Source organism: Lygodium microphyllum, chromosome 19 (genome assembly GCF_053477565.2).
Source record: "Lygodium microphyllum isolate KBCC chromosome 19, Lygodium_microphyllum_v1.1.10, whole genome shotgun sequence".
Taxonomy (NCBI): domain Eukaryota; kingdom Viridiplantae; phylum Streptophyta; class Polypodiopsida; order Schizaeales; family Lygodiaceae; genus Lygodium; species Lygodium microphyllum.
This window is the reverse complement of record NC_141153.1, coordinates 24272570-24287999: the sequence shown is the minus strand read 5'-3', so window position 1 is coordinate 24287999 and position 15430 is coordinate 24272570. Positions and strand designations below refer to the sequence as shown.

General features: G+C 41.7%; 1 protein-coding gene across 1 annotated transcript; it reads right to left on the bottom strand.

Annotated features, from left to right (window-relative positions):
• Positions 1-3040: 3040 nt before the first annotated feature.
• LOC148019660 (3-dehydroquinate synthase, chloroplastic-like) lies at positions 3041-10789 on the bottom strand. The gene is made up of 4 exons (XM_087699614.1): positions 10684-10789; positions 4911-5135; positions 3305-3479; positions 3041-3200 (listed from the first exon to the last, which is right to left on the bottom strand). Exons 1-4 carry the CDS (start codon positions 10787-10789, stop codon positions 3041-3043), a joined length of 666 nt encoding a protein of 221 aa, XP_087555740.1.
• Between the last annotated feature and the right edge of the window lie 4641 nt (positions 10790-15430).

Sequence of the window (15430 nt, the reverse complement as noted above, 5' to 3'; positions counted from 1 at the left end):
TTCATCAAAATTCCAGTTCAATTTGACACGGTGTCCAACCTACCTTTCCCCACATTTTTTCTTTTTTCTCTACCCTCTTTTTTCGGGTGTCTTTTTTGTGTTTTTCGGATGTGAACCCTCTTCATTCCCCCAAAATGAGTTTTGATATGAGAGCTATGTAAATCCCCTTCCCCTGGACATTTTTCCTTCTTACTACCCTTCGTTTCGATACTCCGTATTACTTTTTGGCTCCATTTTTGAGTCCCCTTTTTTGGGTTTTTCCCATGTGAACGCATCCTATCTCAATCGGAACCGTGTTTTGACATGATAGATTTATCGGCATGTTATTTTGCACATTTTTCCTTCTTTTCACCCTACATTTTGGCAAGCAAATTTTCTAATATTAATCTCCGTATGTATTTTTAGTCTCAATTTTCATATTTTTCGCATGTGAATGCCCTGATTTCACCTTGGACACCCTATTGCACTTTTCCATCATCTTCCCCTCGTTGGCCGGCCCATTTTTCCTTCTTACAAACTTTCATTTCAATGCACGATTTGTGTGTTATTAATTTTTCTTTGTCTTGTCGTGTTGCCGCGTGCCTCGCCTCGCACGTGAACGTGTGTGTTTTCACTTTTACGCGCCTCAAGATTCCCCCTTGTGTCTGCGACTCCCCTACCGCCATCCTAGCCTTGTTTGATCCCATTGACATACTTTTTTTTTTTACCCCCACCTTGCGCACGCGCACGGGACGGGGGCGAGCCACCCTTTTAATGGTTTTTAAAAAAATTGATTTTCTTAATTTTAAACAAACAAACATAACACCCCCCTTCCCTCCCGTTTTCCGCGCCCCACCCCCACCCCCAACTACCTTCTCTCTCCCCACCCCCCATTTCCCTCTCTTCTCTCTTCTCTCTTTTTTTTTCTCTCTCCTTTTCTTTCCCTTACCCTCTAACTCTCCTCCCGGCACTCTCTCTCCCCTCACCATTACCCTCATTCCCTCTCCTCGCGGCACCTCTATCTCCCTCCCTATCTACCCTCCTCCTCCTCCTCCTCCTCCACTCCCTCCTCCTGCCCCCGCTGCTGTCCGCCTAGGAGCTGCTATTGTCGCCCGCGCTCCTCCCGCCTGAACTCGCCGCCCTCCTTCTTCCCCTTCTTCCTCTTCTTCATCTCCTTCTCCCCTCCCCCCTTCCACCTCTCCTCGTCAACCACCCCCTCCCTACCCCCATCTGACCCCCCACCCCTCTTGTCGCCTGGCCACACTCCCACCCACTAACACCCACCCCCCCATTAAGCACCCTTTCCCACCCTCCCCTCTCATCCTCATAGCAAACCCCCCTTCCCCCCACAAGCCCCCTTTCTTACATAGCCCCCCTCAACCTACAACTAACATCCAACCCACCATCCCGCCATGTCCCCTCTACCTGCGTGTGCATGTTCCTCCTCGTGTGGGTCCATTTTTTTTCCGCCTTGGTTCGCATGCCATGTCTTTGCGCGTGGATTTGTGCATATTTGCAAGCGTGGTTGTGCTTTCAGGTTTTCTTAGCAACTGATCACATATGACTGTGTGTGGTTGATGTGTCCGTGGTCTTCGCAGGTGTTCACGCGTAAGGACACATGTTGGACTCGTTCATGGGCGTGTGAGGTCGTTGTTGTTCACATGCGCGTACTTTTTTAATCCAAAAAATCGCTTCAAAATCATTAAAAAAAGTACAAAACAATTGTTGAAAACCTTTTCCCACATTTTACAAAATTTTCCTCATGACAAATGCCATTAAATAATTTCTTTTAAAAATTAAAAATTGGCCAAAATCATTCATAAAATGATGGAAATTCATAAAAGTTCTAGAAAAATACATAAAAACTAAAAAAACCCAAATTTTTTCCAAAAAATCATATTCATATTCTTTCACATTTTGGACAAATTTTTGGAATGGAAAATATCAATATATTTTTTGGGACATAATTTTTTCATGGGAAACTCTTATAAAAATGTACTTATTCTTTAAAATCCTTTGAAAATTCAAAAACATGATTGACAATTTTCCAAAAATTTAAAACAAAATGGTTTTCAACCTTTGTGGTGGGAAAAATCCATTTCTTGGTTTTTTTTTTAAACAAACAACCATTCCATCATACTTTCCCAAATTCTTTCCATTTAATGTTTAAAAAAATAAAAAATAAAACAAAACATCTCCATACTATACCATCATGGTATGAAAAGAGAAAAGAAAAGAAAAACCACAAAACCAAACAAATAAAAACGCACAAAGCAAAATCCAAACCACAACAAACCAAAATGCTACTCATATATCTTTTTATCACACTCAACATTCCACCTCATTGACAAGAAAAAAAAACAAAACAAACTCCCCCCCAATTGATCAACTTTTTCTCCTTCACATTCATTTTTTATCTATTTTGGTCATGCATATCATTTTTTTGTTTGGTCAAGGTGTTAGTTAGTTTCCATTCTTTTTGTACGGTTGGATGACTATTTTAGTCGACCTTCTGTTAGTTTTTTTTGGATTTTCATGGATTGTGCTATCGAAGGGGTTTCGAAAGCAAAGTCGCAACCACAGAGGTTCTTGAGAAATTCCAAGATAGACGATCAATCAAGCAAGATCACGATTCAATTTGAAAGCTCAATTTCAGATATTGGCCCTATAATCAACTTGTTCAAGCCTTTGGTCTCTTGAATGTGGCAAACATACCTGAAAATATCAAATGGTTGTACCAATCCAAGTGTGAGATGACCCAATGTCAGAGATTGGTCTCATCATCAACTCATTCAAGCCTCCAGCTTCTTGAAATGCGGCATTCAAACTTGAATGTATGCAATACTAGCTGCACTTCACCAGAGTCAATCTAGTAGCAAGGGAGGTTAGACAAGTCCTCATCAAAGACGAACTCTGAATCACATAATTTTGGCAGCCACAAGGCAATCTTAGAACACAATCAATAAATTCTCCCTGTCTCTTTCTCTCTCTCTCACGAAGGGACGCAGCGGTCTTCTCCCTCTCTCTCCATGTGGCTCTTCCTTATCAATAACAGCCTCTCTCACGCTCTGTTTTTCATTCCTCTTCTGTCCATACTTGTTTCTATGGCTTTATCAAACACTTTCATCAAAGTGTCCATATCTTTATACTGCTCTCCATCAGGTAAGATGACATGCTCAACCATAAAAATGGGCACCTCCATGTTTAACAGTACTAGTAACCTTATCCAAGTATAAAGGTGCAACAGTTGAATTTGTCACAATAAGAATTTTTTTCTTTTCTTTTGATGTGCCTTGCTAGCAATGCTTTCATGTTTTTCTCCTACCATTCAAAGAATGGAGCATCTCTGATCGGCCCATATTTGATAATTTCTACAATCCCTAAAGCAAGTTCTCGGTCAGGAAGAGTGCCTAGTGTATCTGTTAGCGGTACTGTAACAGATCCGATCACCAGTGCACCTGACAACTCTTCTGCCATAGAATTGAAAATGTCTTCTTTAACTGCAAAAGAATAGCATTGTTCGTTGTCTAAATGCCAAACCTCCGCATCATTGACCTTGATGTTTTCAAGCACTTGGCCGACTGAATGAGATCTTTGAGATGATTTTCTTGTCCAAAAAGAATGGCTTCCTACGCTAGAAGCAGCCTTCATGATCGTCCCAGAAGCACGTCTCCTGATCTACGTACTAGCAACAGGCATAGAAGTCGTTCACCCTCGTCCAAGAAACATCAGAGGAGTCGGTCTACCACTCCAAAATGTCACAAACATAGAAGTAGATCTTCTTCACCAAAGAGATACAGGAGTCGGTCCCCATCTTCAAAAAGCGCTATAACAGGGGTCACTCGCCTACAACCAGGAGACGGCACCGAACCCAGTCGCCTCATGATCAGAAAAGAAACCGAACTCTTCTCCCCTCCAGCATTCGATCTTCTGGTCCGACTCACAAGCAACACATCAATTTGACCCATTTCGACGTCTGATTGCACTGCTCCTATGACATATCTACGAGAGGTTACTCAAACCAACAAGCTATGCTGAGGAGTGATCGTTTTGCCCTCTGAAAATGGCAAATCCAAAAAGAAAGAAAGAGATGACTTGCGGTCTCAGCGGTAAGCAAACTAAAAAGATTTGCTCTCTCTATTTGAAGATGATGCCATATCCTCGAAGGGGAAGATGCTGGAGTCTATACTTGGAGATGACGCCATGTCCACGGGGAGGAGGATGCTCCACCTTAAATCTCTGAATAGAAACCTTCGACAAGCCGCCATTGCAGGTGATCTGGATTCTGGACCCTTGTTTCCGTTGCTGTGGATAGCTTATCATTTGCTAGATTCCAATCAGGATCAGAAAGCCCCCCAATTGATTACCACCAATCCTGTTCAGACCACACCCTCCTACTTTCGTTATTGAGCTCCCTGTTCTTCCCTCTGATCCCGTTATTGAGTTCCCTGTCCTTCCCTCTGATCCCAGTTCTTCCTCTATTTTTTTTGCCAATCTGACATGGCTTTTTTTTTCCTTTTCTCACCAGCTGGACGGTTCTATATTTACCGCCCAGTGGCCCCGCCCAGTGGCCAGTCCGAAAGCTTTACATTATAATTAGAATCTAACAAAATGTTTGAGGACTTGAAATCCCTAAAAATCACTTGCCTTTCAGCATCTTGTAGATCATGCACAAGCAATCTCTGGTCACTATGCAGAAGCCAATCAATTTGACAAGATTGGGATGGTGAAGTGCACCCAAAAAATATACCTATGCCATCCTTTCTTTGTGACCCTGCTGCCCTTCTGGATTCAACCTCTTGACTGCTATCACTATCCCTTGATGTGGGCGTGCAAGCATTAAGAACAATAGTAAATGTGATTAAATTTGGCTTTACACCTTCTATCATTCGGGAGCTTATCAAATACTTCCCATGCTTTTGCAAATAGACCACATTTGGCATACTTATCCACCAATGGAGTGCCAAGAACATCTTTTTCCAGCAATCCCTCCTTCACAATCTCATCATGTATTTCTTTGACCTTGTCAACAGCTCCTATGTTGCCACAAGCTTTCGCAATGCAAGAAAATATTATTGCACTTGGAAAGAGGCCCTCTAGCTGCATCTTTTCAAAACACATCACTGCTTGCTCATCATATCCATGTTGAACATAACCTGTAATCAACGCACACCATGATATGACATCTCGAGCTGAAATATTGTCAAATACTTCTTGGGCTTTTCCAAGCATGCCAGATTTTGCATACATGTCAACGAGAGCATTACAGATAAGTTCCTCTTGCTCCAAACCCCTCTCCACTATACTGCCCACGCAGAACAAAAATGCAAACACAACAACTAAGTATGTACAAAGTAACAAATGTCACACACACAACTTTTTGGTGGATTCCACACCTCGGATGCACAACAGTACGACATCCACCCCCTCTGATCGTGCGCATCCTCCGGATGAGCCAACTACCCATGATCATTGTCGTCAAGTTCCATGAACAGATCAATCTCTTCATTGACTATTTCCGGTATATCAGCAAGGTTATCTGTCATATCATCTGTCTCTTCTACTGGAGTTTCTTCTCGTTGCTCTTCTCTTGGAAATTTTTCCAATGCATAATCCTCATCATCTCTTTTCTTGAAAATTTTGATTCTTTTTCCTGCAATGGGCACTCTAAGCACTGTCCCATCCAATTCTGTCAGCTCATATGTTGCATTATGAAAGACATGTTTGACGGCCCAAACCATCTTTTCACCATCTTCCGAAGAATCTACAATAACTTCTTCAATTTCCGCATGGCTCTAGTGTGGCTCTCATCCCAAAAATAATTCTGCCCCTTTTGAAACAGCTGATATAAACAATCTGCTATGTGTGCAAAATGGGGTATCCAAATCATGTAAAACACACAGGCTCCAATGAATCTCCGTACCTCTGAAGTGGTAGAACAATACTCCGTAATCTTGCCTATAGCATCCACCTTCTCACGTGAAGGTTACCTACCATAATACCCACACATATGTCCAACAATGACAACCTCATTTACTCCAAAAATAAATTTTTGCCCTGATAGTGTCAAGTTCACTTCTTCTAACCTGGCCAAAATCTTTTAACAAGCTGAAATATGATCAGCCACAAAGTATCTACATCCGTGCTCATTTAGACTCTCATTCTTCTCTTCTTCTGCATACCCCTTAATGGGCATATCATCCAAGAAAGGCATGGTAAGCTGAGGTACGTACTCATGAAGGACCTTATGCATGGCATTCATCATATACGCAACAGAATTAATGACACCTTTAGGCAAGGTACACATCCTGACAAGCCCAATAGGAGTTCTCATAGTGGTTATGTCCCTACTTTCCAAGGCCAGCTGAAAGTGATCATATCCCGAATACAAGTCACCTAAAGAATAGATGGCACATCCAAAAAATGCTTCTGCAAACTCATCCACAACTGGACCTATACCAACATTCCTGATAGTAACTCTGTTTACTGGCTGCATGTCCTGTATAAATCGAAGAGTACCATTCTTCTTTGGAATCGTAAACCACCTATTTGAGTATGGTGCAGATGACGGCTCTAGGATTCCCATCTTGATTTTCTCATTCAACAAGTCAACTAGCTTTGGCAGGTGTGCCCTAGGCACTGGAATAGGTCGGAGATTCCATGGAATATGAGGAATAGTAAAGATCACCATAGGGGCAACAGCATCCGGATTCACACATCCAATCTCATGCGAGAAGAAAGCAAACCCCCTTCCATGTCGCTCAAGCATATCCTGAAAGCATTGCTTCTCTGAGGGTAGCAAGAAATCACAATTTCCAATTTTTAATTCAGTAAGTCTCTACTGAAAATTTATGGCCTATATGCTCTAGATTCCTCAAAATTGATTGCTTGGCAGCCCTCTCTATTTGTTGATCACTGTCAGGTGGAAGCGGTCCAACTACCGGCTTCACCTTCTTATCCACAGTCTTGTATTTCGTGCCAACCGTGGCTTCATTATGATCCTCTGCATTACTCAAATCATGTTGTAAATCAGCAATTCTGCCCTCTGCTCTATGGACTGCATTGGAACAGCCCTAATCTCTGGATGCTAAAATATTTTAGCAGTAAACTCTGTTGGCTGAAAGTTTTCAGCCCTCTATGTCTCTGTAGGCTGATCATAATCAGCCGAAAACTCTGTTTGTTGATTTTCTTCAGCACTCAACACTTTTTGCTGAGTCACCTCAGCCTCTGACTCTATCTGTGACACAAAATCTAAAATTTCATGAAACATGTCCAAGGACTACACTGATACATTACTGTGACAACTCTGCATATCAATTTTCAGCATATTTTCCATCTCTGTCATCGTATCTACACAAACCATACTATCATACATCCCATCTATATGCTCATCATCCTCTAAAATACGTGCATTTCTCAAATCTTTCTCCTTCCTGCATATGTACTGCCTGGCAGCTCTAGACAACTTAGAAATCTTCTGATAACTCATCGAACTGTTTTGTTGAAATTTTAACAAAATTGGAGGGAAAAACACTGTTGCCAGGAGGTGAGAACTCCAATCTCCTCTGCTTTGTACCACCGTCGTCTCATGGGACAGCAGTACCTAATGAAAACCCGAATCCCTCACAGTGGGCAAAGGTGCATCTCGAAGAGTATCCCTGTTTCTAGCATGATTTACACACATAGTCATAAACTGGACTGCTCTCATACCATCTTTATTGCGAATCCATGCATAAGCAGATCCATCATCCATTACTTTCGTCTCCATGTGCATCTCTGTGATGAATGGCTATCCAAGGATTATGGGGCATGAATCCTGCACAAAGAAATGAAAATCCTCCTCTACATCTCCAATAGAAATCCTGACACTGGGATAGGCAGCATACAAATCACCTGCAATGTTGTTGGCGGCTCTCATATACCACCCATGCTCTGCATTCATAGGCCATCTATTACTTTCATAAACTCCACGAACTATGAGATTAATCTCTGAACCATGATCCACCAAAGCAACATAAGGCACCTCTTTCTCTCCAATTTTTACCATTGTTTCTGTAGTTACCCTAGCCCAATGACTCCGCGAAAAGTGACTGCGCAGTACCAAGATAGGCTCATCAGTTTCAGCATAATGCATAGGCTGAACCCTCTTCTCTGTTTGTGGAAAAACAGAAGCATTCTCAACCATAACCTCATCCTCATCCTCATCCAACTCCCAAATCAAAACTCCCTGTATATCAATAGTAGGCAATGTATGTCGTTTCCTCTTCAGGACTTCTTGGAATTGATCTTGAAACTCTCTTTTCGAGATGCCCAAAACCTTAGAAATAGTAAAAAGTCGCCTCACTGCCAAGTATTTTGTCATTAAAGATCTTCTTCATGTCCGTAGATGTCTCAATATCGGACATTAATCTAAATCCTGGCTGCTTTCTCTCTCTGGGCTCTTGCCTCTTTTCTTTCTTTTGAGCATCTTCCATTTGTCGTTCTGGCCCTGGTCTCAAAGACGGCCCTGCAGTAGGTGGAGTAACAAACTCAGCCCCTCTAGTCTTTTTAGCTGCATTTGGATTCTCTTCATCTCTCTTTCGCTTCTCCTCAACAAGTACATCTGCTCCCTGAGACTTAGCCAAGTAGACATAAATAGTGTACCTGTCAATAGGCGAATCCCAACCTGTCTCAAATCTGATGCTAGAACCTGCACTAGTCAAAACAGTCTGTTGAATTTTCCCCTTGTTTGCCGTCTCCATAGCATAGGTCCATAATGCTGGCTGACTCTCTGAACCTTTCTCAATCTGGACTCCATATGCAGAAGCATCTCCTCTAGTTCCCACATAAGAAGTACGTGCGGCCATATCATCTACTAATTTCTTCATTCCGCATTTCCCAAAATTGGTAGCAAGCGGAGCTCCTGTTTCAGTCAACCTGATCTTGCCATCTTGTTCCAAAAATACCAAATTCTTCCTCCTTGCATCTTGAAAAGTTTTGCGATCCCTGCAATGCTGATGGTCCGTACTATTACACCAAATACATCTTCGATCTCTCCTAGGTGCACTAGGAGCACTCCTAGGTGCACTAGGAGCACTCCTAGGTGCACTAGGAGCACTAAAAGAAATAGTAGGCGCAGTCGAAGCAAACTGCTCTTTCAAATTTTCCACCAATTCTGCTTTAACTAACTCCAGTGTCAAATCCATTATGCATTTGATTATGTCATCAAGAGAGGAAGGAACCAAAGGAGCAGATGATTGTGGAGCAGAAGGAGCCGGCATCGGTCTTGGAACAAGAGGAACAGGAGGATTAGAAATAGTAGGCACTGGCATAGGCCAAGAAACTGGCTGAGGAAGAGAAGAAATGACAGGGGTAGAAGCAGACATAGGAGCAGAAGATGGCGTCGGTGTCATAGATCCATTCTGTAAGCGGGTCTTCAATATCTGCCTCTTGGTCAAAGTCGAGACCGCATCTTGGGCATCTTGCCAATCTGTTTTAAGACCCATAGGCTTTGTGCGATCCTCAAGAAGCTCTCCTAATTTTTCCTGAAGAGCAGGATCTGCAGCTTGCAACAAAAGCTCAACTTTCTCAACATCCAATGCTCTTTGTTCAATAGCATCAAGCTGACTATACCTCTCTTCAAATTCTCGTATCAATTCTGAAGCAGCTAGACCTTTGTTTGGCATGTAGACCCACTCTCGGAATGACCGCCGTGTAGCCATCCCAAAGTCCTCAAGAAAATACTCCTCTTTCAGGGCATTCTTAAAATCTTACCAATGCGAATTTTGAAGGAAAAGATCAGTCACTTTTATCCTCAAGGCGTGTGTGACAAGGCGAAGAAAATATTTACTTATAAGTCCTGTTGGTACTCCAAAAAATCCCATCTTGATCTCATACGTCTTCAAATAATCACGGCCATGAAATAGCTTCTTTTCATTCTCAACTGCTTCAATCGCCTTAGTTGCGCTGATTGAATTCTCTTGCTTTGAATATAGTTGCCTTTGCTGAGACAACTGTTGTTGATGTAACTGCTGCTGCTGCTGCATATACAATTGTGTTTGCCGATTTTGAAGCTGCATATACATAGACATATCCTGTAAAATTTGCTTTAAATCATCCGTAGAAGTACTTGAAGCAGAAGTCGATGATGAAACTGAAGTAGAGGACAAAGTAGGAATCGTAGAAGAGGCTAAAACTGATGCTGAAGTATCTCCCATCTTGAAATTTAAATGCGACGCTTTCATGTCGGGTTCACTAAAGATGTCGAAGGGGTTTCGACAGCAAAGTCGCAACCACAGAGGTTCTTGAGAAATTCCAAGATAGAAGATCAATCAAGCAAGACCACGATTCAATTTGAAAGCTCAATTTTCGATAATGGCCCTATAATCAACTTGTTCAAGCCTTTGGTCTCTTGAATGTGGCAAACATACCTGAAAATATCAAATGTTTGTACCAATGCAAGTGGGAGATGACCCAATGTCAGAGATTGGTCTCATCATCAACTGGTTTTCAGGCCTCCAGCTTCCTGAAATGCGGCATTCAAACTTGAATGTATGCAATACTAGCTGCACTTCACCAGAGTCAATCTAGTAGCAAGGGAGGTTAGACAAGTCCTCATCAAAGACAAACTCTAAATCACATAATTTTGGCAGCCACAAGGCAATCTCAGAACATAGTCAAACAGACTCTCTCACGCTCTGTTTTTCATTCCTCTTCTGTCCATACGTGTTTCTATGGCTTTATCAAACACTTTCATCAAAGTGTCCATATCTTTATACTGCTCTCCATCAGGTAAGATGACATGCTCAACCATAAAAATGGGCACCTCCATGTTTAATAGCAGCAGTAACCTTGTCCAAGTATAAAGGTGCAACAGTTGAATTTGTCACAATAAGAATTTTTTTCTTTTCTTTTGATGTGCCTTGCTAGCAATGCTTTCATGTTTTTCTCCTGTCATTCAAAGAAAGGAGTATCTCTGATCGGCCCATATTTGATAATTTCTGCAATCCCTAAAGCAAGTTCTCGGTCAGGAAGAGTGCCCAGTGTATCTGTTAGCGGTACTGTAACAGATCCGATCACCAGTGCAGCTGACAACTCTTCTGCCACAGAATTGAAAATGTCTTCTTTAACTGCAGAAGAAGAGCACTGTTCGTCGTCTAAATGCCGAACCTCCACATCATTGACCTTGATGTTTTCAAGCACTTGGCCGACTGAATGAGATCTTTGAGATGATTTTCTTGTCCAAAAAGAATGGCTTCCTATGCTAGAAGCAGCCTTCGTGATCATAGAAGCAGGTCTCCTGATCTACGTACTAGCAACAGGCATAGAAGTAGATCTTCTTCACCAAAGAGGTACAGGAGTCGGTCCCAATCTTCGAGGCGCTATAACAGGGGTCACTCGCCTACAACTAGGAGACGGCACCGAACCCAGTCGCCTTATGATCAGAAAAGAAACCGAACTCTTCTCCCCTCCAGCATTCGATCTTCTGGTCCGACTCACAAGCAACACATCAATTTGACCCATTTCGACGTCTGATTGCACTGCTCCTATGACATATCTACGAGAGGTTACTCAAACCAACAAGCTGTGCTGCGGAGTGATCGTTTTGCCCTCTGAAAATGGCAAATCCAAAAAGAAAGAAAGAGATGACTTGCGATCTCAGCAGTAAGCAAACTAAAAAGATTTGCTGTCTCTATTTGAAGATGACGCCATATCCTCGAAGGGGAAGATGCTGGAGTCTATACTTGGAGATGACGCCATGTCCACGGGGAGGAGGATGCTCGACCTTAAATCTTTGAATAGAAACCTTCGACAAGTCGCCATTGCAGGTGATCTGGATTCTGGACCCCTCCCCTTGTTTCCGTTGCAGTGGATAGCTTATCATCTGCTAGATTCCAATCGGGATCAGAAAGCCCCCCAATCGATTACCACCAATCCCGTTCAGACCACACCCTCCTGCTTTCGTTATTGAGCTCCCTATTCTTCCCTCTGATCCCGTTATTGAGTTCCCTGTCCTTCCCTTTGATCCCAGGCAAAGTGCGGTTCTTCCTTTTTTTTTTCTGCCAATCAGACATGGCTTTTTTTTCCTTTTCTCACCAGCCAGACGGTTCTATTTTTACCGCCCAGTAGCCAGTCCGAAAGCTTTGCATTATAATTAGAATCTAGCAAAACGTTTGACGACTTGAAATCCCTAAAAATCACTGGCCTTTCAGCATCGTGTAGATCATACATAAGCAATCTCTGGTCACTATGCAGAAGCCAATCAATTTGACAAGATTGGGATGGTGAAGTGCACCCAAAAAATATACCTCTGCCATCCATTCTTTGTGACCCTGCTGCCCTTCTGGATTCAACCTCTTGACTGCTATCACTATCCCTTGATGTGGGTGTGCAGGCATTAAGAACAATAGTAAATGTGATTAAATTTTGCTTTACACCTTCTATCATTCGGGATCTTATCAAATACTTCCCATGCTTTGCAAACAAACCACATTTGGCATACTTATCTACCAATGCAGTGCCAAGAAGAACATCTTTTTCCAGCAATCCCTCCTTCACAATCTCATCATGTATTTCTTTGACCTTGTCAACAGCTTCTATGTTGCCACAAGCTTTCACAATGCAAGAAAATATTATTGCACTTGGAAAGAGGCCCTCTAGCTGCATCTTTTCAAAACACATCACTGCTTGCTCATCCTATCCATGTTGAACATAACCTGTAATCAACGCACTCCATGATATGACATATCGAGCTGAAATATTGTCAAATACTTCTTGGGCTTTTCCAAGTATGCCAGATTTTGCATACATGTCAACGAGAGCATTACAGATAAGTTTCTCTTGCTCCAACCCCTCTCCACTATACTGCCCACTCAGAACAAAAATGCAAATACAACGACTAAGTATGTATAAAGTAACAAATGCCACACATAACTTTTTGGTGGATTCCACACCTCGGATGCACAACAGCACGATAGCGCATTCCATCTTTGAGGACGTGGTATCAAACTTTGCAAACAAACCCACACATCACCAGGTTTTTTCTATTTCTCCCTCTCTTACGTTGTACCATAACACACATTTAATTGTACTACAAATCAATTGACCATTGCACACACCAAATTAACAGAATGCACATCATAAAATTATAAATAAAATAATTTGGACGTTAATTATAAAAGGGACCCTGCTGTTGCAAGCACAGTTTTGCACTATAACCCACTTAATTTTTGTAAATTAAAAACCATTCACAAGTGCACACGCATACGTGTTACAGACATTTCTAAATTGTAATTAAAACAAACCCCCCGAAGTCACGCATGCATGCACTCAAGTGCCACACATCATATACTTGTAAAAATGAACTGCATCAGTAGAGACCCATTCAAGTTAAGTTGTGTCCAGTCTGAGAGGGGTTGGGCTATGTTTCTGACTCACCATGCATTAATGGATTAAATTAACAATGAACTATGCTTAATTGATCATCTAAAAAGTTATTAGTTTCATCCACCCACTTCACTGCACTATAGGACGCTGAACGTTACGTGGGATTTGGGATTATTAGTATGATGACCTTGGTCTAATCGGTGTTCTTTATATTTTTTGTTAGAGTTTTTGGTTCAATCATGACTTTTTGAGTATGTGTTTGAGTTACGATATGCATGACACTTTTGTTTTCTGTTGTGTGCTTGTCTATGGGGATCAAGGTGCTTGATTGTTATGCATATCATGAAGCTTTTGATTGCATATCTGCGCAGGTCATGTCGAATTTTTTGTAGGATGTGGTTTGCTTGGGATGGCCTGGTCCAGTCCAGTCAGTCTTGTCATAAATCTTTCTCCTGTTGATGGTTTCAGTGGCGGTTTTGTTTGTGGGTTTTGCAGGTTTTCTCTTTTTATTCTTGGTTTTGTATGTGTGTGGGTTTTTTGATATAGTGTGAATAGCACCTTCTTCTACCCCTCTGATCGTGGTACAATATGTTCCCCTCTCAATCTATGATTATTCCCTCCTTTTAGAGGCAGATTGCATCCAACGTGCAGGCCTCCAACCATTTGTTTCCCTCACATTGCCGCCTATGGATAAGAATATTTGTTACTCCTTTTTGGCTTCTTATAAAGACTAGTCTAGTCCAGTTTATAAATGCACCTTCTGTTTATCTACAACTAATATCAATGAAGCAATGTGCTTGCCCATTTCTACTTCATTTGTGCCCAGCGATAACTAGCTACTTACTACTGAAGAGATTGTCACACTCTTGAAGAAGGAAACTTCTACCCCCTTGCTTCTCAACCAGCTTATTAATAGTTTAGGGGTATGCATCCAAATAGTGTAATAGCATGCTCTAGTAATTAGAAAACCAAAGCAAACCCAATTGAGAAAAGTGGAATGCTTTGATCTTGGTGATTGAATGCCTATGGCTAGGTGGATCCGATAGTTGGGCAGCGTTTTAATAATATTGGGGGTAAAGGCACCTCTGCCTAGCCGCTCGTATATTAGCTACCTACACAACTATACATTGTAGGTAGTGGATGCCCATCATTGTCACTTCATTATTTATTTTTTTAGTGACATTTGAATAAAGGGAAGGCATGTCACACATTGTGACTATTGGAGTTCCCACATCTTGTGTTTCTCTCGAATTTCCTCAGAGGAAGAGAGTTCCTTTATCTTCGTTAGAGTTTGATACGCTAGATGCTCTATCTACTAGTGAGATGTCATCAAGTGATGAATCCAATGAAGGGTTCATTACAAAGGATATCTACCAAGTGACTTTGAATGAGCCAATAGATGCTCAGGAGAGGATAAGAGATACAAATGTAATTGAGCTTGACCTTGGTATGATGAATGATTCACCGCCAATTAAATTAGGGACCATGCTCAATTCCAAAGAAAGGAAGGACTATGTGTCCTTGATTCAAGAATTCTATGATATCTTTGCTTGGAGTTATGATGAGCTGAGAGGCATTCATCCTAGCCTAGCTGTTCATATGATTCCTTTGAAGTAAGGTAGCTGCCCTGTGCGATAGAAAGTAAGGCATATGCCTTTTGAATTAAGGGAGGAGCTATTCAAAGAATTGACAAAGCTACGAAAGACTAGCCTGATATTTCTGATTCAACACACAAAATGGTATTCACTAGTTGTTAAGAAGAAGAAGAACAATCGAATTTGGCTTTGCATAGATTTCAAAGAGCTTAATTACAGTCTTCAATACCTTTGCATATCATGTGATTGCCTTCGGTCTTGCAATGTGCCTAGGTCTTGGCAACAAAAAATTGATAAGCCCTTTGGTGATATCTCCCTAGAGGAGTTTAAAGTCTTTATTGATGATCTAGGGGATGCCACCACAAGGGAGTGACAACTAATTATTCTGAGGAAACTTTTTGAGTGTTGTAGACAATTCTGCATTGCTCTTAAATCTAGAAAGTGCATATTTGGAGTACCCTATGAGTTGTTATTCGGCCATGTGGTAAGTA